Below are 27,997 nucleotides of genomic sequence, written 5' to 3'. Positions count from 1 at the left end.
GCCTCGCTGTATGGCCACAGGGAGCCGCTGAGCCCCAAGAGCCCTCGGCCGCCCACCCGCCGCACCTCTCGCCTCCCCGCGCTCCAGGCCCGGCCCGCGCCTCCGCCACCATGAACCACTCGCCGCTCAAGACCGCGCTGGCCTACGAGTGTTTCCAGAACCAGGACAACTCGACGCTGGCTCTGCCCTCGGACCAGAAAATGAAGACGGGCACGTCGGGCAAGCAACGCGTGCAGGAGCAGGTGATGATGACTGTCAAGCGGCAGAAGTCCAAGTCTTCCCAGTCGTCCACCCTGACCCACTCCAACCGAGGTAAAGGCTCCCGCGCGCGCGTGGGCCCGCTCCGAGGACGCGGGCACCCCGGTCGGAGGCCGCGGGGCGCGCACGAACCGGGTGGCTGAGGCCTGAGCTCCAAGGGGCGCGAACCTGGAACCCCCAGGCTGGAGCAGCGGTCCCCACCAGCGGGCGGGCTCCTGGGGTCAGCGCGCGCGCCAGTGGGCGCCAAGGCGGCTCCGGGGCGCTGCCAGGAGCTCTCTCCATGCGCCGTTCGCCGTTCTCTGAGCCCCGGGCCCCGATGGCTTTCTGTCCCCAATTCTGCTCCTTTCCCGCCTCAGCTCCCCTAGGGGCCGCGGCCCCCCAGGCTCGCCTTCACCCGGCCGGTCTTTCTGGGCGTCACGCTCCTGCGCCTCCAGCAGCCAGGGCCCAGGCAGGCGGGATGCAGTCCAGGTGGGGCAATGCGTGGCTGCCAGGCCCCGAGGGTGTCACCAGACCCAAGTCAGGGACAGGAGATGCGCTGGGAGTGGGACAAGCCCTTGTTGCCTCCTCAGGACTTCAGCTCCTGGGAAAGGCCACCCCAGGGCTGGTGGCTCCCTGGGGACCGGAAGGGGGTCTGGGGACGCCTTCTTTCCCTGGCAGCCAAGGAGAAGCTCCCTTTCCCAGGACTCTCCCCGCTGCACTCGGCTCAGCTGGGAACAGTGTCTTCGGGGAAGAGCAGGGACTGGAGTTGGCTTGTTGGGGGTTCCCCGAGGCCCTGGCTGCTGCTTCGTGGGGGCACTTGTCCAACCTGGGTGCTCGCCTGACCAGGCAGGCCCCCCTCCCCCCACAAAGTGCCCTGACTGGGTGAGGGAGGAGCATAGGGACCCCTGGAACTCAGGGAGGGAGACGCAGTCTCTGATGGGCACTGGTGGAGAATTTTTAGACCAAATGTTTTTAATACAAAAAAATTAGCGGTAAGAATGACAAACTCGTGGACCATTGGTTTCTTTAGTTAAATTTAGTAAAATGCTAATAAGGACGGAAGACTTCAAGCCAGGATTCGTGGGTGAGGGGTCAGACCTGAGAAAGAGAGGGGGTGGGGGGTGCAGGGGGCGGGAAAGGAAGGGGCAGAGCCCTGCCCCTCCCCCCTCCCACCACACACGCACCCCAGGTCACCCGCACCTCTGGCCCTTGTCCTCTCTCTCCCTGTCCTGTCCCTGAGTGGCTCCTGGCAGGCTGAGACCTCCCAGCACCCCAGACCCCAAGTTCCCTCAGCTCTGGGCTGGGCCCCTGCGCCTCTCCTGCTGACCTCCCCGAGGTCATGCAGCCTCCAGAGCCTTTGCCTCCTTAATTTGGTGCCTTGGTAGCTGCCTACTAGCCTTTTCTGGAATGAGTTTGGGATAACAAAGGGCCCCATTTCTGGCCTCAGCCCAGCCCCAGCTGCAGCCAATCTACTCTGTTCTGACGAGACTCACCTGTCCCCTTCCCACTCCACCTCTGGCCTGAACTCCAGGCTCACAGCTCCGGAAAAACCTCACGCCAGCCCCAGTGCCCCAGGCACCTCTTCTCCCCACCTATGGGGGCACCAGCTGGCGGCTCATGGGTACCCCTCCAGACATGGGGCTCTCCAGGGCCTGACCCTGCAGGTGTGCCCACGAACCTCGGCTGTGGTGAGGTTCCCACAGGGCCCAGTCCCCCGGCGGCATCAGAGCTGGGAGAGGCAGTGAGGTCACCGGGAGCTGGTGCGTCTGGTTTATCGAGCTTGTTTCATCAGCTCCCAGTCCCCCTCCTCAGGGCCGCCCAAGCTTCCCTGCTCCTCCAAGGCCACTCACTTCTCTCCCTCTTTCTCCAGCTCCTTTGCATCCCATGCACCCCCTCTGGTTCCTGGGAGGGGGACTTGGTGGTTGTGGAAGGGCCAGACCCCAGGCCATTTCCCCTGCCCTGCTGGACAGACTTGAGTCCCGCTTCCATCTCATCCACGAAGGAAGAGCAGGTCCCTCGGAGTCTTTGATTCTCTCTGGCCCCTGAGGCCCATCCAGGGACCTTCTAGTGAATTACTCAGCCCTGGAGAAGGCTGGCCTCACCCCCTCCTCATACCCCATGAGGGATAGTCAGGGGAACCCACAGGTTCTCTTCTGTCTTGTCCGTGAAGCGGGACTGAGCGGCCGGGGCGGGAGCAAGAGCTCTGAGGAAGGATCCTGGGCCTGAGTGCCTGTCCCTGCCCGGGTCCTCCCAGAAACACGCCCTCGAGACAGATCCCTCACCCTGGCTGGGCAACCCTGGGGGGAAAGAGAGTCTCTGGGTCTGGAGACCCCACGGAAGGGGCCGCTCTGAGCCTGCCTGCCCATATGGCTGGTCCCCTGAGCTGGCCCCTGTGTTTCTGGAGGGTCCCTCTGTGCACAGGGTGTCATCTCAGCCTGGGTGGGTTGCAGGGCATGTGGCTGCCCAGGCGGATCTCTGATACTCCACTGAGCAGTCCCTGTGGGGGTTGGGGGGGGGAGACACTTGTCCACACTTGCGGTCTTTGTGGCTTCGCTGGACTCTCTTCTTAAAGCTTAACCCAGATCTCAGTGACCCAGCCCCCAACCCCCACAAAGTTGGACGGAATCTACTCTTTTCCTCTCCTGGCTCAGTCGGGGGAAACCCTAACGCGGGCGGCACCATTTCCCAGGTTCGTCTCCTGCTGTTAAACAGCTGTGGTTTTTACTGTCAGCCTTGGTCTCCCTTCTCCCCCCTCGGAAGCATCATTTCCATCGCAAAAAGCCAAACCTGTATTTCTCCCTGGTCGGTGGGGGTGGATGACAGTGGGTGGGGGCAGTGCCTGTCCCCCTGTCCATCACAGAGCAGAGGTACTTGAGGTCTCTTGGGGGCAGGCTTGTGCTGTCCCCATGAGCACAGGGGAGGGACCCAGCGCAGGGGAGGGACCCAGCACAGGTAAGGGGCCTTGTGGCAAGGCCTCCTTAGCACGTGCATATCTGTGTCTCGGCCTGGGTGAGGGTCTGCTCACCTTTCTCTCTTGAAAGCCATCCTTCCTGGACCGCAGACCATGAACAGACAGCAGGTCTGCGGTTGTGTTTTTGGGACCAAAGCTGAGACGGGGGATGGTAGAAGGTATTTGTGCCTTAGCTTGTTCCAGCAGCGAACCACTAATTAAACTTCAAATGAACCAATTTTTGTTTTTTTACAATGTACCTTGGCTTGACGTTGAGGCTTGAAGCAGAATTTCCGCTGGCCTGTCACAACACATGCAAAAATGCTGGCTACTCCAGGCTGTTTCAGAGCAAATGCCGTTCCCCAGATCCAGCCCCTGGGCTCGGCTCATGGGCAGAGATTTAAAAAAAAAAAAAAAAAAAATTCCCTTCACACACACAAAACTGTGAATATCCACAAGCCAATCGTTCCAGGCTAAAAACCTGGGAACTGCTCCCGGGATGGGTACCACACCCAGAGGCATGCAATGTTTGAACAAAACAAGTGGATGGCCCTGGCCGGTGTGGCTCAGTGGTTAGAGCGTCGGCCTGCACACCGAAGGGTCTTGGGTTCCATTCCAGGCAAAGGCCCAGACCTTGGTTTCAGGTTCACTTCCCACCCCCAGACAGTGTGTGGGGGGGAGGCAACCAATGGATGTGTCCCTCTCACATGGATGTTTCCCTCTTCCCCTGTCTCTCCCCCCCCCTTCTACTCTCTCTGAAAAGCAATGGAAAAAATATCCCCAGGTAAGGATTAGCAACAACAAAAAGTGGAAGGATGTTAGATGTCCTCGTATGACGTTCTCTGCAGGCACAGCACACCCGCATGCACACACATGTGCCCACGCCATGCACACGGCATGCACAGGAGCCATGCTCCAAGGAGCACTCAAACCGGCGGGCAGGGGGCACAGTGCTGATGAGATCCTGCCGCAGGGTCCGGGGTACCCAGCGCTGGGTGGGGTCACCTCTGGGAGAGGCTGGTTTTGTGCAAGGTTTCAAATGCAGGGAGAGGGTTTGGCTGAGAAGAGAGATGTTTCAGGTGGGGCAGGTGGGACGTATTTGAAAACTTGGAGGTGAAGGGATGAGTCATCTCTGCAAAGGTTCCCCTTTCCCCACCGGAGAAAGAAAGGACTCCCTGTGTCCTAACAAAGGAGCCATCTGCATGTCCCAGCTTCTGTAGGTGGGAAAGCTCGGGCTGCTCCCACGACAAGAGGGGAGTCGGAGGGAAGCAGGGTGCAGGGTGGGGCCGACCAAGGGGCAGGTTCCTGAGATGGCTGGGACCAGAGCACTGACGAGAGTGACAGGAGCGATGTGGGCGGAGCAGCCAGTATCACCCACGTATTAGGAAGGCAGTGCACCCCCCCCCCCCCCCGAGACACTTGCTGTTGGACCCAGGGGTTCTCTGGAGGGGGCCAGAGGCCTCCTGGGGATGGTGCACAGGCCAGGCGGGCAGCCAACTTCCCTGAGACACGCCATCCTTTGCCTTTCTGGGGAGACAGTGGGATGCAGATGGTCACCTGGGAGGGTGGGGGTGATTCCTCTGACCACTCCTGGGCCAGGAATCCCCCTCAAGGAGGTGACCTCGGCTCTAGAGCTGTGCTCGGCTGCTTGTCCTGGCTTATCTGGCCCAGCAGGAGGAGGCCTAGCTGAGGAGAGTTCAGGGACCGTGGCTCAGGAGAGGGAAAAGTCGCTTCCGTTGTAGGAGCAGCTCTCTTCCAAACAGAGCTCACCTCCCACCTGCACCGTTTGGTTTCGAGGCACATGGCAAGGTGTGAGCTCAGGTGTGTAATGTCTCTAGACCCCTCCCCTCCCTCACAGCCTTGGACCTATGTACAGCTCCCTTCTTTCTGCCAGAGGAGCAGTGCTGGCTGGTGTGATGGCAGCCTTGTTGTCATAAGGAAGCCAGGCAAAGCAGCTTAAGGTGGGAGTCAGGTGGTCTAACTCCCGAGTTCACATGGAACTTAGAGGGTGCCTTCAGGAGCTCCCAGGAAGGGCCCGGAGGCCTTGGCCCAATTGGAGGTGATAGTTACACACCCACACCTCTCACCACCGAAGTCACCACTAGGACACAGGGACTGGCATTCCAGAAGTGGCCGTGTTGCCCCCACTCCCAGCCCCACCTCCGTGGCAGAGAACTCCCCACCAGCCACGGAGAAGGTGAGAGAAGAAAGCGGCAGGTGAAGGCGTGGAGGGAGGAGATGCTCCCTGGATGACCGAGGGTTGAGTGACGTTACCGTTGACAGATTCTGTCTGGAAGGGGCGGAGGCCGTGGGAGCCTGCTCTCCTAGCGGGAGGCCTCCTCCGGCTCTGAGGACTGTCTGTCACCACCCCAGATTTTCCACTGAGAGCAGCTGGCTGACCCACGTCTGCCCTTTGGTGAGAATTCCCTGTTCGTGGGCAAGAGCCAAATGAACCTGGGCCTGCCAAGCCCTGGGAGGATGTCAGAGGTGCGCTGGATGGAGGGAAAGGGATGGAACTGGGCCCTGTGCATGGCTGCAGCCCCTTCCTGGGGTTCTGAGGCCTCCACACTGCCTCTGTCCCCTCCTGACAAAGGCCACCTTTCCCGTGGGGCAGCTTCTGGAGAAAGGGGCAACAAGCTGCCTGCACTCAGCAAGGAGCTCAGAGCAAGTCAGGGGCTCCGAGGGACATCCCCGTGGGCGTCAGGGCTGGGCTGGGCCTGGAGCGCCCAAGTTAGAGGCCAGGGAGGCAATGGTTGCTTTGGTGTTGGCACCCCTTCCTTGTAACGAACCCCGACCCTGGAGAGGTCAACCCTGACCCTGGCGTCCCTGAAAGCCATTGGTTACCTGTCGCTGCAATCACCCAACCATGGAACCTAGGGCTGTGTGGGGCCTTTGGGGTGCATAGCAACCAACCCCTTTTTTTTACAGAAGAGGAAGCTGAGGCCCAGAGAGAGCACATGACTTGCCCAAATGCCAGAGCACAGCCAATTTGAACACCTCCAGGCTCTCAGAGCCAAAGCCGATGGTGCTAATGATCAGTTGATCTTCTGTGACTGGGGCATGGGGACCAGGGGCAGTGCTCTGGCCTCGGAGCTCTGAGGGGGCCATGGGGCATTGCACAGAGGAGGTGGCACCTGGCAGGGACACCTGCCACCTTCTAGGGCTGCTCTTCCTACTCACCACCCTTCCCCCCACCCTCTACCCCAAAGGTGGGGGAGGGGCTCACTTACCCAGTGAGACCACCAGCAAATCCTTCCCCTTAGACGGGGCCTCTGAGGCTGCAGCCTAACCATCGCTGTAGGAAGAGGGGGTGCGCACCCCCCACAGGAGACTCCCACGGGCCCCAGAGACCAGCATCGAACAGGCAGCCTTGCTCTGGACGTGCCGGCCGCAGACGTCCCAGCGTTGGGAAGGGGACACCAGGCAGGATGTGACTTGGGTCAGACAGCCGGACAGCCTGTGTTCAGAAGAGGCAGAGGCGGCCTTGGGCAGGGCTGGTCACGAAAGGCTTCCTGGAGGGGATGGGCCTTGAGCTTGGCTCTGAAATGTGGGTGAGACTGGTGGTCGGGGCAGAGGAGAAACGGCAGGCTCGGCGTGTGACCTGTCGCTGTCAGCTCTGTTCCGAGGACCATAGACACCTCGTCCCTGCCATCTGGTAAAGGGGGAAAGAGAGGGGCGCCCCCCCCAGGAGCCCCAATCCAGCTCTGCTCGGTGATGCAAAGCCACTTGGCTGCTAATAGCCCTAATGACACTTTGTCCCCCTTGTAACCTGTCATTTGTGGGTCTCCAGCACTCAGAAAACAGTGACTAATCCTCCCCAGGGCCTTTGAGGCTGATGGCCACCCCCCGACACACACCAGCTGGAGCAGCTCAGAGATGCAGGAAGGGGCGGGAGGGCCCCACGTCACGAGTGGGGCCAGGCTGAGGTCGGAAGCAGAGCCCTGCCCCAAAGTGGACTCGGACCAGCCGCCGTGGCTCTGTGGCCCTGACCTCGGGGCTCTGGGCTCAGCATGTCCATCTCCTGCCTGTGTTCCCGGAGCGGGAAGCTCATCCTTGTGGGACGCGGGGTGGTGATTCCCTGGAATGGAACGGCGTTGCTCCAAGGCCCCCCGGGCCAGCTCCTGACATGTGGGTGTCAACCTACGCCAAGCACAGGGAGCCACTGGGCCCCCAGGAAGGGCTCGCCCAAGACTGTGCCTGCAGCGTCCGTGGGGCCTGCCCTCGGCCCTGGCACTGGAATTGGGGAGAGGAGGGGAGACTTGGTCCCAGCCTCTCCTCCCTCAGCTCAGACTTGGTCTTCTGGGAAGGGGAGGCGGCCCTGACTTGGAGTGACACCTGCCCGGCAGGAAGGATGGGTGGAGAGCACAGTCTCTCTGTCCTAACTCTCTGCCTTTGCCCTCAGGTTCCATGTATGATGGCCTGGCCGACAATTACAACTATGGGACCGCCAACCGCGGCAGCTACTACTCCAAGTTCCAGGCGGGGAGCGGCTCGTGGGGCTACCCGGTAAGGAGCTGCGGCCACTTGGAGATGCTGGGGGTGTTTGCGGGTGTTTCGGGGTCTGCGGTGCCGAAAATCGCACTGTTGCTGAGAGGAGTGGTGCAGGGAGGGGGCTCAATGAGATAAGATACCCCAACTCTGACCAGGTCCCTTGGTGTGGCCAGTATTTCATAGGTGGCTCTTAATGGGCCTCCTGTTTGGGCTGATTGGATATTTCTGAATGTCTCCCATGAGAACAATTCTTAAGAAGCAGCAGGAAAATCTCTTTTTTAAAGTCCATTTTGCGATGTCTGATTTAATCACATCACAGACGTGAATCCTTGAGGTCCATTTGTGGATTGAATTAGGTGTTCCTAGGAAAATCCTGAAGGGACCTCTGTCTTGAGTATATGCTGATGACCAAGGAGGGGGCTCTAGAAGTTCCCCCAAGGCCAAGAAAGCATGTCCATGGTGGTGACTCTGGCCTAAGAGGATGGGGCTGGAGGGGCCATTGCCTGAGGTTGCAGGTCGGACACACCTGGCTTCAAAGTCCAGCTCTGCTACCCAACCGAGTATGGGGTGTTGAGCCACATCCTTCGGCCTCTGGGCTTCATTCCCTCACATGCAAAATGGATATAACAAAGTCTGCCTCACGGGATCATTATCAGGATGATATAACGTGTGTAAACAATTATTTTAATCAGACTTAAATTTTAAATTAACATGCGTAGAGATGATTTTAGGTTCTTTCATCCCGGCCCACCACTGTTTTTCTGTGTGACATCCAGGATCCCTCCCAGCCCCCCAACTCTATCAATCTTTCATTGATTTTGCCAATTTCAACATGAGTCTGTACTGTTATTGGAAATCCTTTTGGGGGGCCCTCGGAGCATCATGTGGGTGGGGAGGAAGGCACCATCTCCGCAGAGCTCCGGGTTCCAGCGGCACTGCTCATAGATGCCACCCTGATCGCTGGGGTCCTGGGCAGGGGAGGCGACCGGTGGCTTATGAGCCAGGTGTCCTCTTGTCATCAGTTTGATTCTGTCTTTCCTGGATTCTCTTTGGGGCTAATTCTGGAGGACTTGTGTGTTTTTTGCATGTTATTGGTTAGGGACTGAAGAGAAAATTAACCAGAATTGCTGAAAATTTAGTTTCCTCTGTTTTTTCTGATTCTTAATGTCAATTGATACCCTTGGCGCAACATAAGGTGACAGACCAATAAGCTGGCAGGTCAGGCGCAGATGTGAATCGAGGGCTTTAACACAGCGTGGTGACTAGACGGACTCAGAGCCAGGGACTCGCTCCTGCAGGGGGAGGGTAGGTGAGACCCAGGAGGGCAGATCGCTGGGTGGGACCTGAAATAGGAACGAGCCATCTTGCTGACAATGCAGATGGAATGGTACAGGAAGGTTGGTCCTGCTCTGTGACTCTAGATAAACCTCTGAGCACCTCTGGGTGCCAGGGTTCTCATCTGTGCCGTGGGGGTGGGGAAACCTGTGTGAGCACTTCGCTACCAGTTTGATACAATGTTGCATCAGCTCTGAATTGTAACTATCTGGGTTACAAACATAAAGTTTGTAACGTGAAAGACTGTAACATGAAAGTTTGTAACTAATCACTGTAACATCGAGGCCTGGCTCCGGGGGGAGCATTGACTCAAACTCAGCAGCTCTTGGTGCTCCTGACTGCCCCCCACCCCCACCTGTTTTCTGACCACCAGGGAAAATCCCTTCTCTTTCCCGCACCCAAAGGCCTGCCTCCTCGCCCCTCCTTTGCTGGCAGGACCTCAGACATGACTCACGTCGGGGCAGCTGCTGGGGCACGTCCTGTCTCCTCTCAGTTCAGGAGAGGCTCTGGGAACAGCAAGGAGCTGAGCACACACGGGGCCTGGGCAGAGGGAGGGTGAAGGGGAGGAAATGGAATAATAGATATTGGAGCCGGGCCTGCAGTCAGATGAGGACTGGTTAAACCAGAGGGGGTCAGCACCCAGGGAGAAGGGAGCAGGGGGAAAGGTGACAGAGGATGGGGCCGGGATGGTCCCCTGCCTGTGGGGTTTCCCGGCATGGTAGGACAGGCACAGGGTGGTGTGATTCCCTCCCCTTCCCTCTGCTGAAACCAGTGTGGTGCAGAAGATGAGGCCGAGGGGAACAGGGCCCCGGGGAGCAGGGCGCAGCTGTCGGCAGGTCTCATCAGCAGGTTTCAGGACCATCTCCTGCCTGCTGGTCCCGAGAAACCTTGGGACCCCAGCCAGAGCTAGGTGTGCACAGGTGAAGGGACTGCCTCCCTCAGTGGCCCGCAGGCCAGTCAGAGGAGCACAGAGGTGGACAGGGAGACAGATGCACGGCCGCTGCTGGGGGGACCAGCACGCCAACACCACCATCTGCTCAGAACCTTTCTACTCTCTCTCTTTTTTAAATAATTAAGTTGTCCACAGTGTCACCTTAGGAGACCCGCAGAGTGATTTTTTTCTTCCTAGACCCAGGCTGGATTACTCAGCTGTAAGCACTAGTGGGGTCTGAGTAGTTTCCAGAGAAAGTACAGTATTTGGGACATACTTATACTAAAAAGTTATTGGTTGTTTTTCTAAAATTCCAATTTAACTGGATGTTTTATATATTCATTTGCTATATCTGGCAACCCTAGATCTGGGTATCTTCCCATTCGTTCCCTATAATAAAAACAAGATCCCTCCCCCACACACACTACACGCTCCTCTCCCAGAGGAAGGACCCAAACTGGGTGACTTCAGGCTACAGGGAGGCTGACTGGCCTGTTAGGGACCCTCAGAGTGCCTCTGGCTTCAGGCCTGCACTTCCTCCCTGGTCTTACCTGAGCAGCTCCAGGGCCAGCTGAGCAGCTGCTAGTTAACCCCCCACAACAGGGCAACAGACAGAGCAGCAGGCCTCCCTTCCTTTGCTTTGCAGAAAAGAAATCTGGGCCCATCTAGCAACTACCTGACAGCTCCCAACCCACGTCCTCCCGGCTCCCCCTCCTCAGCTCAGAATGCCCGTTCCAGATGTGCCAGCCGGGTTCCTGAGGCAGTGCCTGCTGGGCCTCTGCCTGCTCTCAGAGCCCAGGGGAGTGAGGGGCACAGGCTGCTTCTTTCTCCCCAGCAGGACTGGCTCCTGCTCTGGGAGGGAGCGATAGATGTGTTTGCCAACTCTGTGTCCCTGTGCCAGCCTGTGACTCACTGCCACCCAGTCCCAGGAGATAGGAGGGTCCCAGCAGTGCCCCAGGCTCTCCCCCAACAAGAAGAGACAGCAATCATACTTGCCGAGGGACAGAATGTGCCCAAAAGAGAAAAGTCAGGGAGCCGGCAGGAATGGGCTGCTCCCAGTCCCCCCCACACTCCTGAAAGCAGCAGCCTGCTCTCGCATGTTCTCACAGACTCCCTGCTGAAGCCAGGACACTCCCTGTATTTAAACTGTGGCAAATGCTTATGTCTGGGGTATCCCCTGGGATGAGCCCCCTCTATATGCGACTGTCCCTGGGGTGGTCTGACTCCAGGTGAGGAGCTCCTGCCGCCCTGGGGCTGCAGCTGAATGCAAGCAGCTGACCCACAAGCCTTGCCCGGCCTCAGCCCAGCCCCAGGCCCCAGTGTCCTGAAGGTTTGGGTGTGAGCCCTTAGGTTCTGGGGAATCGGGGGAGTGTTAGCCTGCAGGGCAGCTCAGCACCCCCAGCCCTCGTCTTCAGTGGCCCTCACGTGGGAGAGATCCAGCCTGCAGCCCCCCCATTTAAGAACCCCTGAGTAGCAGCAGGTTGAATGCACACAGGCCTGTTCTAGCCCCCTTCTCGCTCCTTCAGCCGGCGAGACCCACCGGTGAGCAGGAACTGTTGGCCGAACTTTATGTGCCGGGAAATTATGCTACGGAGAAGGGCGGGCCCACCTGGTGCCTCGTGGCAGACCAGGCGGAACCGAGCACAGGGCCCAGTGGGTTTGGGGGGATGGGGGAGAGGAGTGCATCAGGTGTCTCTCCTGCCAGGTGAGAGCAGATGTGTCCAGGCCAGGAGCAGGCGATGTGAGGAGGGACATCCCCACGAAACCCTGCTGGGTCCTCTGGTGCCTGTCTTCTGGCTGGAGTTGTTCCTGTGTCACTGGGCCCAGGGAGACCAGTGCAGCTGCTTCCAGATGGGAGGGAGTGCCGTCCCCACCCTTCACAGGGAGAGGCTGTTTCCCCCAGGGACCCAGCGTGTCTCTGCGGAGCCTTCTCGTGGCCCCGAGGAAAAGCTAACTCAGCTGAAAAAATATCTAGCGGGGCGGGGAGGGGGAGGGCGCGAGGCGGTGAGAGACAGCTGGGGTGAGAAGAAACTTTGGGCTCAGGAAAGCCCCCTCGACCCCCATTTGCACAGACAACGATGGAGGCGGCTCCTGGGCTTTGTCCCCGGGCCTGGAACCAGGTTCATCTTTGGCCAGTAGAGTCATGTCAGACAGCTGAGCAGCCACACTCCTCCTAACTGACTCCTAGGACCCCTTGTCTATAATCCCTGGGGAGGGGTCCTGGGAGTCAGGACCAGCCTCTAGCCAGAGAATCTGGGGGCTTCCTGCAGAGGCTCTTAGCCACTCAGACTTCGTTCACATCACCAGACTGGTGGCCGAGTGACTGCAGGACGGACGCGGGAGGAGGGGGGTTGGGGGTTGAGTCCTGGTTCGGGGGCTGCCGCGTCCTAGCTGCGTGGCCTTGGCCCGGCCTCAAGTTCTCCGGGCTTTACACACAGAGAGGATGGACTTCCGCCAGCGGGAGACAGGGTGCTGTGTGGCTCCAGCCAGGTGGGGAACGGGGGAGCTCTTTGCAAACTGTAAAGCGCTGTACCTACTGAGGTTCTTAGGATGTGCTCAAGGGACTTCCAAAGACCTCTCCTCCCTGAGTCACCCCCAGCCAAGTGCTGTGTGTCCCACATAGGCAGGTATGCACATGGGAGTGTGTGTGCGTGTGTGCCTCTGCATGTGCATGTGTGTATGTGCACACCCTCTGTGCCCAACGGGCACCAGGACTTCCGAGCAGTGGAGCTTCTCCATTCTCAAGGCTCTACACAAAGAGAAAGAAAGAAGGGCCACCCGCGGCAGGACCCCTGCACCTGGCCACAGGGGAGTGGTGCTCAGGAGGAGACAGGGACCAGCACCCCTCCCCCCCCTGCCCCCTGCCAAAGTCCCACCTTTGGTGACTCAGGCCCAGTGGCTCCCACGCTGCCTCACAGTGCTGAGCAAGCAGCCACCCTGCGCCCGCCCAGAGTTCCCCAGTCCTGGGGCCCCGAGCGCCCCGTCCCTGGCAGCCCTTGCTGAGAGAGGACCTGTGCCCTCCAGGCCCCTGGGGAGAGTAGAGCAGAGCTGCCAACCACATGCGAAGTCCCCCTGCCATCCTGGGACTGTCCAGCTCCACCCAGACTTGACCCACATCCCAGGAAGGTCCACTGGGCTGTGTCCACAGGCGCTGAGTGGGAGCAGCAGGACAGTGAGTCTTGTCCCTGGCCGCTCTCGGTCCGGGCCTCTCTCGGGAGAGCCCCCCATGGGTCTGAGAGGCACAAGGCCCAAGGCACTGTGTGTGCTGTGCTCTCATGAGAAGGGCGTTGGAGAGACCCAGCCGGGCTCTTTGCTGGGTGTGTGCCGGGCGGGGTAGAGCAGGGTGTGTCCCCGGAAAGCCGGTTTGGCAGCCTCACCTGGCTGGCAGAAGCTTGGTTTCACATGGACTAATAGCTGGGGACCCAGACAGTCTTTTCATCTCGGCCTGCCCAGCACGTACCTGGCTCCCAAGGAACCAGGCAGCTCTGGCTGGTCAGCCAGGGCTGGAGGAGAGCTCTCTGGACGTGGCCAACCAGGGGCTGTCGCCCAGGTGAAGGGGCACAGGGAAGGCTCATGAACATGAGATGGTCTGGTCCCATGCTGGGCCCCCCATCGACTGGCTCACCTCAAAGAGAATGCCCTGCCTCCCAGCAGGTCACTGAGCGACAGAAGCTCCCCTGTGCCCATGGTGGCTGAGAGCACCTGGTGCCAATCAGCAGACGAGTCTCCACCCTCAGCACAGATTCCCTTACCCTGAGCTCTGTGAGCCCAGCCCTGCTCTGGGCATTGGGAAGGGTCTCTGCCTGGAGAGTGTAGGGCAATGAAGGTGAACACTAGCAAAGGGAGAGCGCCCAGGACCACAGGTGGCTGGGTGTGAGAGCTACCAGGAGATGCCCTGAGATGCCTGGAGATGCCCAGAGAAAGGCTCTGGGGGTGCAGAGCAGACTTTGCAGAGGTGACAGGCTCTGAGAGGAGGGGCGGGGAAAGGCCCCCAGGATGGGGGACAGTTGGAGCGGAAGCAGAGAGGCCGGAGTGGGTTGAGGTCATGGGGCTGCAGGAACAATGGACTGGGACGGGCTGGCCAGGGTGTGTGCCATGTCCAGAGCAGAGAGAGTCTTGTCCTGCAGGCCCCAAGCAGACCAGGGCTAATGAAAGCTTTGTCTGGGGAAGGTCCAGGTGCCGGCCCCACCGGGCAGGCGCCAGGCCCTGCGGATTGGGTGGGGCCAGAAGGCACTGGGTCTGGGCAGTGGAGAACCAACAACCAGGCTTGGTCTGGGCACAGGAGTGGGAGGGAGGCATCGGAAAAGTTCTCAGATGGAAGGATACAAGAAGCCACCTCCTTCCCGGTGGACCCTGTCCAGTGGCCTCAGCTCCAACAGTGGGGGCCTCTCAGACTGAGAGGGACTGCATCCAGTCCTGCGAGGCCCTGGAGCTCACCCTAACTCAGTTCTGCTTTACTGTGCAAAACTGTCCCCTCGCCTACAAAACCAGGGGCTTGGCCTCTGAGAGGTTCCTGACTTGAGAAGAACAGGAAGAGAGGAAGGCTTTGGGCTGAGGAACACTCAGGAGGGGGTGGTTGTAAAATCCCACGGGTCCTAGAAGGGCGGGAGAAGGGCAGAAGGCTGGGGAGTCCCAGGGCCCAGCTCACCAGGGAGAGCCCCTCCGTGGCCCACCGAGTGTCAGCTTCCCCACGAGCCCCATTGGTCTCCCAGGTGGAGGTGCACCCCCAGGCTCCCCCTGCTGTCCAGCCCAGTCTGTCCTGTCTGTCCCGAGTGGTCGGCTCAGCTCCCAGAGAGTCATGTTTCTGGCCTTTGGAATGTTTTGATCTGCGGCTCGTCCCACCCGAGGCTGGAGATTCCCAAGGAAGCTCGAGATAACCAGACAAGGGGCCTGTGTAGGGCTCCACTGTCCTTTGTAGTCAAAGCAAGGACGCTGCCAGCTGATCGCTATCGGCATACGGGGGTGCCTGGGACCCGGCACCGCGGCAGCAGCTGTCCTGCCTGCCGGGGACAGGTGCATGCATGCCACGCTCCCCCTCACGTGTGTCCCACTGTTTGGAATGGAGGGGGCACTCTTGTTAGTCACTGCGACCGTGAGGCGTTCCTGGCTTTCGGGGCCTCAGGCCTGAAAATGCTCAGGTACCTGCACAGTGAGGAATTGTCCTCCCTGAGTGCCAGCAGCGCCCACGCCATTCCACCCTGAGGCCTGGCCCCGCCGTGGACCGCGTGCCTCTGTTTTCCTGAAACTATGGAGGCTTCTCTGTGGCCACGGGGTGACACCAGTGTGGACCCCTTTCCTGGGTACAGTTGTTACACCAGCTTTACAGATGGAGAAACCGAGGCACATTGGATTTAAGTAACATGCCCAAGGCTGCCCATTGGGCAAGGGGCGCCTGGCTCCAGAGCCTGTGTTCTTTATCACAGAGCCACCCTCTGCTGCTGATGTCTCAGCCCAGTGAGCCTGAGGGAGGTGCCTGGAGCCCCAAGGTGCCACCACCATTTCAGCCCGATAGCAAAAGGAGAAACGTCTCAGGCTTCAGCTAGGACACAGGCCACTTGTGCAGGGAGGGCTAGGCCACCACCAGACAATGCCACCCAACAGCGGCAGGGACATGGGAGCTGGGGTGGGGTTTCCAGAAATGGGTGACGCCGCTGGAGTGTCCCTAATGGGGGCTGGGAAGTGCAGTCCACAGGGGTGTCCCCACCTGCCCCCTGTGGGCAGAGCCAGCACCACTCCCCATGGGCAGGGCTGCCCCTGCTCCTTCCCCAGCCGGGAGAGCAAAGCCCCAAAGCCTCTGTGAGGCTCAATCAGCAGGATCTCAGTGGCACTGGATCTGGGCCAGGATAGGCGCCTGGTGCCTCATCAGGTGACACATGATGGCGGGGAGTGTCATCGGCTGAGAACAAGGCGCTCCAGTTGCATGTCCATTTAAGGCTTAGCTGGCTGTCCTGTTTGGGAGTCGTCATCGGCTTTCCCTCCAAAGGGCCATCATCACCTTCCTCCCTGAGAGAGTGGAGGCGAGGGGGGGTGGGGCCTAATTGCATATTTTGCGTGTTATCTGCAAGGTGTGCATTCTGTCCGCATGCTGGCAAAACTGCCCCCTCCCCTGCCTTCTGCTCGTTCCTGCCCATCTACCCTCCCGACACCCACACACCAGCTCCCTCGGGGCAGGTGGGTTTGACCCAGTGTGGGGAAGAAACTGCGCCTGCCTGGGTGCGTGGGTGGCATTGATGGCGCCCCACTGCCAAGTCCGTGGCTTCTGAGTGTGGCTGCTGTGTCTGGGGGGGAGCTTGGCCCACGGCTGATTTCCAGCTTTCGGAGGCTCTCCCTGCGGCGAGGAACAGGGACCTGGCCAAGGGCAGGCCCTCCCCAGCCTGGGTGGCTAGACCTGGTGGGGAGGGGAATCACCCAGTTGCCTGACCTACCCCCCCCACACACACACTCACAGTCACACATACATATTCATAAACACACACACAGACTTGTACACACTCACACACACCTACACAAACACACTCATACAAAGTCATACAGTCACACTCACACACATAAACACACACACGCATTCACACACACACATTCACACTCACACAAATTCATACACACACTCATAAACTCACACACGCATTCACACTCACACACATTCACACGCACTCATACAAATTCATACAGTCACACTCACACACTCATAAACTCACACACATTCACACACACACTCATACAAATTCATACACACACACATAAACACACACATTCACACCCACACTCACACACACTCACACTCCTCACACTCACAGGTGGAGCAGGCAGGCTCTGGGTTGCTGCAGAGGTGAGCCCAAGGCAGCACCTGTGTGGGGATGTTTCCCAGGCTCCGTGTTGATCCTCTGGTCTCAGGACAAGTCAGCGCAGGCAGAACCACAGGCCCCGTGCTCTGGGAAAGTCCTCGGCACAGCTCTGTCCCAGCTCATTCCCACCACGTCCGGAGCTCCGCTGGCTCTTCCCAGGGAGGCTGGGTTCCAGGTGGCCTCCAACAGCCCTGGGAGCGCCTCACTGTTGTACATTTTCCCGTTGGGTTGAGCCTGTGCCCAGTGAGCCTGACAGAGCCCAGGAGGCCCCAGCAGCCCCACCGCCTCCTCCTGTGCAGGTGCCCCCGTAACAGGAAGCCCAGAAGCAGAAGGCTCTCCCCTGTAGCCTTTGAGGTGAACCCCCTAGAGGGCCTATTCCAATCTGCTTCTTTCCCTGGCAGAGGGGAGCCAAGATGAGGAGATTAGCGGAGAAATAACAGTGGGAAACGGTGGTGGCCGGGGCAGGAGACATTCCCCCTTGCTGCTTACAGTGGCCAAGCAAGGCCACTGCGTCTGGAGCCTCTGGTGTCTGGGGATGGCACAGGACAGCAGAGCCAGGGCCAGGGGACACAGGCTCAGGTCCCACTATTGCCCCTCCCTCTGTGAGCAACTGTAGGGCCTCGGGCTCCCCTCCCACGTGGGACCAGACCCGTGAGGTCACACATTTTTATCTGCAGCCCACAATGAGAAATACATTTTACAGGGCAGCCTGGTATCCAAACACAGCACGTCTTCACTCCCTGCCTGGCACTGTGACATCTTCTAGTCCCGTTTATATTACCCTAGTCTATTCTTTAAATTGATGGCCACAGTCTGCTAAATTGATTTCACCCTCCACAGTGGGTCACAGCCTCTAGTTTGAAAGATAATGTATCAGATGCTGGCTCAGGTGTCTTGTGGGTTTCCGTGAGCATTGCTGTGGGGCCGGGGGAGGTGGGGGTTCTCTGCTGAGCCCTTTTCCCCCTCTCTGGCCAGATCTACAACGGGACCCTCAAGCGGGAAGCTGACAACCGACGCTTCAGTTCCTACAGCCAGATGGAGAACTGGGGCCGCCACTACCCCCGGGCCACCTGTAACACAGGCGCCGGCAGTGATATCTGCTTCATGCAGAAGATCAAGGCCAGCCGCAGTGAGCCCGACCTCTACTGTGACCCGCGGGGCACCCTGCGCAAGGGCACCCTGGGCAGCAAGGGCCACAAGACTACCCAGAGCCGGTACAGCTTCTACAGCACCTGCAGCGGGCAGAAGCCCGTCAAGAAGTGCCCCGTGAGACCTCCCTCCTGCACCTCCAAGCAGGACCCCGTGTATGTTCCGCCCATCTCCTGCAACAAGGACATGTCCTTTGGCCACTCAAGGGCCAGCTCCAAGTGAGTGCTGCTGGGCTGGACTGGGGCTGGGGCTGGGGCTGGGGCCTGGACGGGGCCAAGCTGGGGAGGGGCAGGGCCTGATCTGGAAGGAGGTCCCAGTCAGCCTGGCTATCCTGGCAGGAGATGGCCAAAAAACTCAACCTCTGTCCCCAGGGAGTTCCTTGTCGTCCCCCCCCCCCGGGGGGGAATTCCCAGTATGAAGAGCCCACACACAGAACCCAGACCCTAAAACAAATGTGCCAAGTATGTAGGTTTTGAAGGGTCGCAGGTCATGAGCACAGGGAGGCTAATTAAAGGTGAACTAGGCCAGTGGTTCTCAACCTGTGTTCCTGGAGTAGCCACAGCAGCAGCCCTGGGAACTTGTGAGAAATGGTAATTCCCGAGTCCTGGCCCAGACCTGCTGACTCAGGGCCCTGGGGGAGGGGCCGGCCCTGAGTGACGTCAGGAGCCCAGCAGGGGTGGTGATTCACGCAGAGTTTGAGAACCTCTGATCTCAGGCATCACAGTCTGTTTTCTGAAAGAGGTTAGGGATGTGTCCTGATGGGGAAGGGGCGTGAAGACCACAGCCTTGCTGGAGCCGACCCTGCAGAGTCAGGCACAGCAGAGCCAGACTATATTGGGTTAAAATAAGAAATTGCTGGGTTTGTGGCTCAAAAAAAGGTTGACAGCCATTTCATACAGTTCAACCTAACAATTGCCCTTGGATATCAGTCTAAATGGTTTGACCTTGACCCAGCCGCACAGGGAAACCGCTAATAGGAACCACACTGTGAACAGGGTTTCAGGACTGCCGAGTTGGTAAACAGGTGTGAGATGTTGAGTAGGGAACTTGGAGAAGAGAGCCAGGTGTGGGGTCTCTCGCTGCAATCTCGATGAGCGTGGTCATGGTCAGAAGGAAGGAATGACCCTGAGGACAGGAAGAAAGAATAGATGTGAGAATTTTTGTGTAAGAAGAATTAGCTAGACTTGGGAATGGAGGGAAGGAGAGAGGATGGATGGATGGATGGATGGATGGATGGATGGATGGATGGATGGATGGGTCAGATAGATGGATAGATGAATGGATGGCTGGAGAGAAGTTGGGTGGATGATGGATGGATAATGGGTGGATGGATGGATGAATGAGTTGGTTGGATAGATGGATAGATTAATGGATGGCTGGAGAGAAGTTGGGTGGATGGATGGATGGATGGATGGAGAAAAGATGAATGACAGATGGATAATGGATGGAGGGAAAGAGGGAAGATGGATAGATGGGTGGACAGGCTCACGGCCATTCGTTTCCATTACCCAATACTGAGCACAGGTATGAGACATGGCAGAGTAGGTGGGAAGCTTCCTTCGAGAATAGGGCAGAGGTACCTTCCTGCCTGAATATTAACCCACGACCAGGTCCTCATCTCAGCGAGTGTCCACCATGGGGTGAGCCTTGTCCCTCCCCTGGAGGAGCTGTTCCACAGAGGTGTTCTCCAGGTGGACCTGGAGCTCCTTGTTCTGGCCCTCTGGAGGGCAGATGAGGCTGTGACAGCTGGGTGTGCCAAGGTGACTTCCAAATCCAGGGCCCCTAACCCACCCTCATGGCCGTTCCTCGCAGGATCTGCAGCGAGGACATTGAGTGCAGCGGGCTGACCATCCCCAAGGCTGTGCAGTACCTGAGCTCCCAGGATGAGAAGTTCCAGGCCATCGGGGCCTATTACATCCAGCACACCTGCTTCCAGGACGAATCGGCCAAGCAACAGGTACCTGGCTGCACCCTCCCCCTCCCCCCATTGGTCTGGGCAGCCTGAGCCTGCACTTAGGGATGGGTGGGGGCATTTGTAGTTGGCTCTTTCTCACCCTGCCCAACTGCCTGGGGCAAGCGGTGTGCTTGGCATTGCCCAAGATCAGAGCTGGGCATCTTGACCTTCTGTGCAGGGCAAAGCCCTCTGGTTGAGCGGACATTTCTTATCTGGTCCTCAGCACCGTACTCCTGAGGAGGAAGGTGGGACTCAGGGAGGAGTGCCCACTGCGCGTTTCTGCTAGGAGGTGGGGGAGTCAGGGTCTGAGTGCCCGTCTTGGCTCCCGGCCTGGTCCATTACCATTCGGCCACACCGCTCATTTATGTGGGTTGACGTGGATGTTTCTGAACTGAAAGTAGGGTTTGTGGTCAGAGAGCCACCTCCTTGACCGGCGACGTGGTGCCCCTGTCCCCCAGGTCTATCAGCTGGGAGGCATCTGCAAGCTGGTGGACCTCCTCCGCAGCCCCAACCAGAACGTGCAGCAGGCTGCGACCGGGGCCCTGCGCAACCTGGTTTTCCGGAGCACTACCAACAAGCTGGAGACGCGGAGGCAGGGCGGGATCCGTGAGGCCGTCAGCCTCCTGAGGACAACCAGGAACACCGAGATCCAGAAACAGCTGACTGGTAGGGAGCCCGGCCGTGGGGAGCAAGACCGCTGTGTGGGTCTCCCTCAGGCGGGGCCAAGCACAGGTGCAGGCTGATACCCTGGGCACCCGTGGCACCAGCTGTGGCCAGGCTCCTCGTGGTGTCCAGATGGTGACCCTGGGCATTGTGCCTGCTCACAAGGGGCAAGGTTTTTAGAGGATAGTGGGCAAGGAGTGGCAGGCTGGTGCCCAGATGGGATCCATCTTTAGCAGACCTGAGGGTTTGTAGGTGAAGGGGACAGTGACTGACAGATCTGCAGCATCTACCCTGTGTCCAAAAAACATGCTAAGGGCTGAGGGTAGGGCTCAGAAACGCAGTCACTACACAGCCCTCGACTGGACAGGGAATCTGAGACTGTGGACAGAGTAACAGTGATAAGTATTTCTGGAGTGACTTTCAGGTAGAAAACAGAGAACACTAGGAGATTCTGAATATTATCATTCATATTGAAAACCACGGATCAATGGGTTTTTGTTTGTTGTTATTTTTTAAATTTATTTTAGAGAGAGAGGAAGGGAGAGGGAGAGAGAGATAGAAACATTGATGAGAGAGAACGTCAATGAGCTGCCTCTTGCACGCCCCCTACTGGGGATCGAGCCTGAAACGGGAATCAAACCAGTGACCTCTTGGTTCGCGAGTCGACACAACCTACTGAGCCACACCAGCTGGTCTGGGCAGTGGTTTTTCATTTCCTTCCATGTGCATCATTTTGACCTACAAAGAAAGCTCATGAAACGATGGGACAGGAGAGGTCATAGACCAGGTCTAGGTGCAAGTTGACGTTCCATAGGCTCATTGGCCAGAGCGGGCTGGGGTGGCCCCTCGGTCCCCAGTGTCTTCCTGAGCCTGCGTGAGTCGCGTCGACTGTCCCGCCCGCAGGGCTGCTCTGGAACCTGTCTTCCACGGACGAGCTGAAGGAGGAGCTCATCACCGATGCCCTGCCGGTCCTGGCCGACAGAGTCATCATTCCCTTCTCCGGCTGGTGCGATGGGAACAGCAACATGTCCCGGGAGACGGTGGACCCTGAGGTCTTCTTCAATGCCACCGGCTGCCTGAGGTGAGAGGAGTGGGTGTTCGGGGCCCTACACCCTCCCCCAGGCAGCTCCGACTCAGCTAAGACTCAGCCAGGGTGCAGCAGAAACATGCCTGGCCCTCGGGGACCGACTCTGAGGCACGGCCGTGTTCCCCACTTCCTGCTTTCTTTTTATTTCATTAAATTTACTGGGGTGACACTGGTTAATAGGGTCATACACGTTTCAGCTGTGGGTTTCTGTTACGAGCCCTGTATATTGCACTGTGTGCTCAGCACCCAAACCCACCCCCTCCTCTGAGGGACCCAGCAGATATAGGCACGAATCTAAGGGTGGGAACGCCTGGACCTGAACATCCAAACTGGTTTCTCTCTTCCGCTCCCACCCCTGAAAAAATGTGCTTCTTGCGTTGCCTTGAAGAGCCTCCTTTTAGACGAAAGTCTACCTGGCTGCTGACAAGTCACTTCCGGGCTGTGGGGCTAAACCCTCCCCAACATTCATTCCTTGGCGAGAAGTTGGCTCTTCTTTGCCCAAAGTGTCCCGAGTTCCTCTCCAGGGTGCGGCGAAGCCCCTCGGGGCGTTGGGAGGAGGGACCGGGCGTGCTCATTTCAGGGCAGGTTTACGAGCTGGGAGTGGGTGCTGGGCCTGGGTGGAGGGGATCCCTTCGGGGTCAGCCCTGCTCCGAGGGGGTTGTTTTCCCCAAGCCCTGGGGGCCCTCGCAGAACGAGGTGCCGTTGGCAGGGGCTCTGTGTCTCAGCTGGGGCCACTGCCCCTGTCGGCCTCCAGCTGCAGCCTCTGGGGAGCAGAGCCTGGGAGGTGAAAAGCCAGGGTAACTACTGGCTTTACAGGCAGGTGGGCCCAGGCTGCTGGGGATGAGCCCACCGCTGGGCATGAGCCCACTGAGCTCGCTGAGCCCACTGTGGGCAGAGCACAGCTTCCTGGGCGAGGGGGCCTCTCCGGTCCCAGGTCCAGCACCGCCTCAGCTCCCCCAGAAAGAGACAGGGCAGGAAGGAGCTGCAGCCCCACAGGGGCCCAGAGCCACACTGGAGCCACTGACACTCATGACAGTTTTGTTGGTGGGCTAAGTGGGTGGATAGAAAAATGAAAAGAACTGAGTTCCCGCCAGACCCACCCAGCCTCTGCCGGGGCTGCCGGAGCTGGCGCCTGCTTTTCCTTTCCTTTCCTTTTCCTTTCCTTCACCCCTCAGGCCTTTCTCCCTCTGCACTCCCGTCCTGTGCACCCGGTACCAAACCTCCACCTGCACCGGGCCCTCCCCTCTGTCCCTGCCCCCCCCCCCCCGCGGGTCCCCCAACACTCTCCCTCTGTCCCTCAGGAACCTGAGCTCTGCGGACGCCGGGCGCCAGACCATGCGCAACTACGTGGGGCTCATCGACTCCCTCATGGCCTACGTGCAGAACTGCGTGGCCGCCAGCCGCTGCGACGACAAGGTGAGGGAGCGCCCCCGGGGCCGCCTCCTTTGGAAGTGACAGCGGGACCTCAGGACGGGCCCCGTCCCCTGGCTGTTCAGCCTGGTCCCGGCGGGCACCTTGCCTTTCTGCTCCAGATGGGACACCCCCTACAGCTGAGGGGCCCAGACCCCACAGGCAGGGAATGAGGGGAACCGATTCAAACCCAGGTTCCGGGAAGGGTCCTTGAGGGGCCTTGGCTGCCGGGCCCCAAGCCCGAGCCCGGGGCGGCTCCCGAGGCGGCTCCGACACCCCTCTCTCTGTCCCCAGTCCGTGGAGAACTGCATGTGCGTCCTGCACAACCTCTCCTACCGCCTGGACGCCGAGGTGCCCACCCGCTACCGCCAGCTGGAGTACAACACCCGCAACACCTACACCGAGAAGTCCTCCACTGGCTGCTTTAGCAACAAGAGCAACAAGATGATGGTGAGCGGGGCCTGGGCTCCCCGCCCCCCCCACACACCCCCGGGCCCGGGCCCTGCCTCACCGTCCTCTCCGCCCCGGAGCCTGCTGCCCTCCGGGAGCTGGGCAGAGGGTGTCCCTGCAGACTGAGGGGCCTGTGGGTCGGGACAGTAGGAGCTCAGACCCAAAGCCGCCGGGTTTGCCCGAGTCTGGCCACTCGTCCCAGGACACCAGCCCCGAGCGCCACGGCGGGTCCCACGCCCTTTTTTGCAGTGGCTTCAGTGAAGGCAGACACCTGCTCTGTCCCCGCGGGCAGGAACTCGGCCCTGAGATGGGGGGGGGGGTAGGTGCTTAGGTTTGGTGCCTCTGGAGGCAGCCTGATGACCGGCCCTTTGTCCTCAGAACAACAACTACGACTGCCCCCTCCCCGAGGAAGAGACCAACCCCAAGGGCAGCAGCTGGCTGTACCACTCGGACGCCATCCGAACCTACCTGAACCTCATGGGCAAGAGCAGGAAGGATGCCACCCTGGAGGCCTGCGCCGGCGCCCTGCAGAACCTCACGGCCAGCAAGGGGCTGGTGAGCAGGGGCCCCTCCCGCTGCACCTGCCCCCACCCCAGCCCTGGCCTCCAGTCGGGGCAAGCTGCTCCCTGCTGCCCCTGAGCCTGCACTGTGTCCCGTTGGACACGCACAGGCCCGGAGCTCTGTTCTGCAGACAGGGATATGGAGTCTGCCACATGCCAGTCTCCGGGGCTGGCCCTTGTGGCCTAACCCTCTGGGAACTCCCGGGGGTACAGGGGGGATGAGCCTGCTCCTGTTGGAGTCTGTGCCAAGTGCCCCCTTAGCCTCGTGGTTCCTGGCCCCTCACTGGCTCCTGCCTGGGTGGAGCCACAGGGGGCAGCTCAGACACGCTTGTCACCTGGACATTGAATCCGGGCACTCTCTGGGCTGCAGGCTGGCCCGAGAGCTGGGTCCGGGGCAGGGAAGGGGAGGTGCCAAGTTGCCTGGTGTCCTGTGGCTACCAGGCGGGCACAGGGTCATCTCTCTGTGTTTGTGCGGCCAACGTGAAGGAGGGAGAAGGCCAGGTCTCTCTTTGGGGTCACCTGTCCCCCCTTCTCCTCCGTGGGGCCGGGGCAGCCACAGGTGGGTCCTCACTCACTTGGTCCTTCTGTCCAGATGTCCAACGGCATGAGCCAGCTGATCGGGCTCAGGGAGAAGGGGCTGCCGCAGATCGCCCGCCTCCTGCAGTCGGGCAACTCGGACGTGGTGCGGTCCGGGGCCTCCCTGCTGAGCAACATGTCCCGCCACCCGGCGCTGCACAGAGTGATGGGTGAGCCCCCCATGGCCCAGACCCGCCCCCAGGTAGCACTCGGCAGACCCCCACTTTCCAGGGGCTGCCAGAAGGTCACCCTTTCACTGCTCCCCAGGGTGAGCATTCAGGAGGGAAGCTTGGAGGTAGAAAGGGGCAGGTCACCTGGGATGGGCGGCAGGTGTGTGAGGTCCCACCCAGGTCCCGAGCCCCCATGGAGCCTTAACCCTCTCTCCCTCCGTCCTCTGACCCCCGCCGTCCCCTCCCTTCTCTCCCAGGGAACCAGGTGTTCCCGGAGGTGACCCGGCTCCTCACCAGCCACACTGGCAACACCAGCAACTCGGAGGACATCCTGTCCTCAGCCTGCTACACCGTGAGGAACCTGATAGCCTCCCAGCCCCAGATGGCCAAGCAGTATTTCTCCAGCAGCATGATCAACAATGTCATCAACCTGTGTCGGAGCAGGTGGGCGGGAGCCGTGCCCCGGCCCCAGGGCGGAGCCCCATCCCTGCCAAGCAGGGAGTCCTCACGGGTGGTTGGGGGGCGTCAGTCCAGAGGCCCAGGGCGCCCTGGAGCTGAGTGTCCAGCAGCCGGCCTCAGGGCAGCGCACTTCTCCGCCGGGGTCACCAGGGGACACTGAGTCCTCCAAGGGCCAGCAGGAGGCAGGAGCTGCAGACCCAGCCGTGTGGGAGCTTAATTCTGCTCCCTGGGGCTCTCTCCTCCCAGGACAGGGGCAGGGGGACCAGAATGGAGGGCACATCCCCCTCATGGCCCCGAGGGGAGTCCTGGGGCACCTTCAGGTGGCAGGGGCGTGGGGCTGTGCCCACTGTGTAGAGTGACCAGCCCGATGCCGAGGGCAGCTCCTGTCTCGTGCACCCTGGGGCCCCTGTGTCTCCAAGGCCTAGAGGTGAGGGTGGAAAGGAGGAGGGTCTGTCCTCACCTCTCCCCGAAGTTCACCCACAAATGCATTTCCCCCCTGCCCAGTGCCTCCCCCAAGGCTGCGGAAGCCGCTCGGCTCCTCCTGTCTGACATGTGGTCCAGCAAGGAGCTGCAGAACATCCTCAGACAGGTGAGGGCCCACACCCCACGCTGCTGGCCAGGCTCCCCGGGAAGCCCTGCACCCGATGGCCAGAAGTCTCCAGTGACCTCTGAGGTCACTACTGGCCAAGCCCGGGAACCTGCGGGCCTCTCTGGTGGGCGAAGCACAGGTGGGGTGGAGTTTGACCGCAGTTTGACCCAGAAGGGAGGGAGACAAAGGAGAGGCGAAGCGACACCTGTTTAATGACAGGGGCTCCGAGCATCTCTGTAGTGACATGAGGAAGCGGGCAGAGCAGGGGCTGGGGGAAGATGTGAGGACGGTGGGTCTTAGAGACCCGGGAGCCTCCTGCTGGGGCAGGAGAGGCGATGGGGGCAGGGAGACCACGACCTCGGGATCCAAACGGTCTCTGTCTCTCCCTCTGCAGCAAGGTTTCGACAGGAACATGCTGGGAAGCTTAGCCGGGGCCAACAGCCTCAGGAACTTCACCTCCCGGTTCTAAGAGGAGGCCACCCGAGCAGGCTCAGCTCGCAGGTGAGACTCAGCCCACCCCCAGGTGAGAGGGAGCTTCCAGGAGCCCTGCAGCTGCAGCCAGTCCCAGGGTGAGGGGCCAGGGCTGAGCTCCCCGGGGACACAGGAGCACCCTACAGTCTGGCAACGCAGGGCTGTGGGTGGCCAGGGTGCCACGGGCCGTCCTACCATGGGACATCGGGGATTTGTGGCATCCAGGTAGCAGCTGCAGGCAGAGGTCTGGGCGGAGCTATGGGTGGGGCTGGACCACGGGCGTGGGAACCTGCCACCACCCTCGCTCACCGGAGTGTCCCCCTTTTGCAGAAGTGAGGACGCTCCCCCGCGAAGGGGACCTCGGCCTGGCTGGAGGGTTGTTCTGTGCACCTGCGCAGTATTTGGAAGACTTCAAAGCCACTGAGAGCAAACCTGAAAACTGGAGAATGGAAATATTTTTAGATGCTTTTATTCACCCCCGTTGGGAGAACTGGCAGGCGATGGGGGTTGGGGAGGGTGGGGGGGCCTTTCTTGAGTTAAGGGGGCTTTTTCTGATGTCGATATTTCTTCTGCTGAGAAATGGCATATATATATGCGTGTGTGTACAATGGAAGTGTGTGTGTGTGTGTGTGTGTGTGCACGCGTGTGTGTGCGTGAGCGCCTACGGGCTTGGCCGAGAACCGCAGAATGCCAGGCAGGCTGACGGATGGTGGCCCCCTGTGTTTCTTACCCTTAAACCAGTGCGTGTGCTGTGTGGCAGCTGCCCCGGGGGCCCGCGGGGCCCGTCTCCCAGGGGCGAACCTTCCCCCTTTGGCGGTGGCTGTGCAGGGAGGGAGGTTGGCCGGGGCGCCGAGGCTCGTGGGTCTCGGGAAAGTCTGCTTTTCTGACGATGCCACCGTCCCGCAGAGCCACAGGGCTGGGCCGGGCAGGGTGCGGGGCCCTAGGAGACAGGCGGGGACAGCCACGCCTGTTTTGCTAAGTGAGGTCTCTCCTGGGGGAGTGGGGGCCAGAGAGAGGGGCTCGCTGTGTCCTCGGCTGTGTCCTGACTAATCGTAAGGCACCTGTTGCAGGAGAAAAGGCGAAATGGTGCCAGAGCCAAAGGGCTGTCCAGGGAATGGCCGCTGGGTCTTCATCTTCCCTGTGGGGAGGGAGACAGGCTGGGGCTGGGTGCCTGGGAGGCTCCAGTGAGGGAGGGTTTGGGGTTCAGGACACTTGGAGAAAAGGAAAACTAGACCAGCAAAGGGACTGTCCTATTAGGCCGCCCACAAGCCCACGTCCCAGCCAGAGGTCCCCACCTCCCCCTAAGCCCCAGCCGCCCTGTCTCTGCTCGGCTGGGGCAGAAAGAGGCCTGTCCAGGGCACCAGCCATACCCGAGACCCCAGCCTCATGCGCATTTCAGATGGGTCGTGGCAGGACCCCCTGGGGAAATCTTGCTGTAAATAGGCCTCAATGTACTGGGGACAGAGCAGAAGGCAGGTGCCCGGGTGTCCCTGTCCCAGCCTCCACACACTGGCTGGCCTCGGGGCGTCAGGAGGGAATTCAAAGCCCGCCCGTGTCCTTTCTCTAGGAGAGGCGAAGGCGCCCCTCGCTCCTCTCCACCCCTCAGTCTCCCCCACTCTGCACCATCCCCGGTCCAGCAGTCAGCACGGAGACGCCTCTCTGAACGGAGG

The 27,997-nt window shown here is 60.0% G+C and overlaps 1 protein-coding gene across 1 annotated transcript; it reads left to right on the top strand.

Annotated features, from left to right (window-relative positions):
- On the top strand, positions 1-26,828 carry PKP1 (plakophilin 1). The gene is made up of 14 exons (XM_081123997.1): positions 1-312; positions 7,590-7,693; positions 17,765-18,156; positions 19,751-19,895; positions 20,351-20,558; positions 21,459-21,636; positions 22,944-23,058; positions 23,347-23,502; positions 23,881-24,057; positions 24,655-24,808; positions 25,066-25,252; positions 25,772-25,856; positions 26,251-26,357; positions 26,658-26,828. The coding sequence occupies exons 1-13, from the start codon at positions 111-113 to the stop codon at positions 26,323-26,325; spliced, it is 2,178 nt and encodes a 725-aa protein (XP_080980123.1). The 5' UTR covers positions 1-110; the 3' UTR covers positions 26,326-26,357; positions 26,658-26,828.
- Positions 26,829-27,997: the final 1,169 nt, after the last annotated feature.

Source organism: Miniopterus schreibersii (assembly GCF_964146895.1).
Source record: "Miniopterus schreibersii genome assembly, chromosome: 21".
NCBI classification, from domain to species: domain Eukaryota; kingdom Metazoa; phylum Chordata; class Mammalia; order Chiroptera; family Miniopteridae; genus Miniopterus; species Miniopterus schreibersii.
This window is presented reverse-complemented; position numbering and strand designations above follow the sequence as displayed.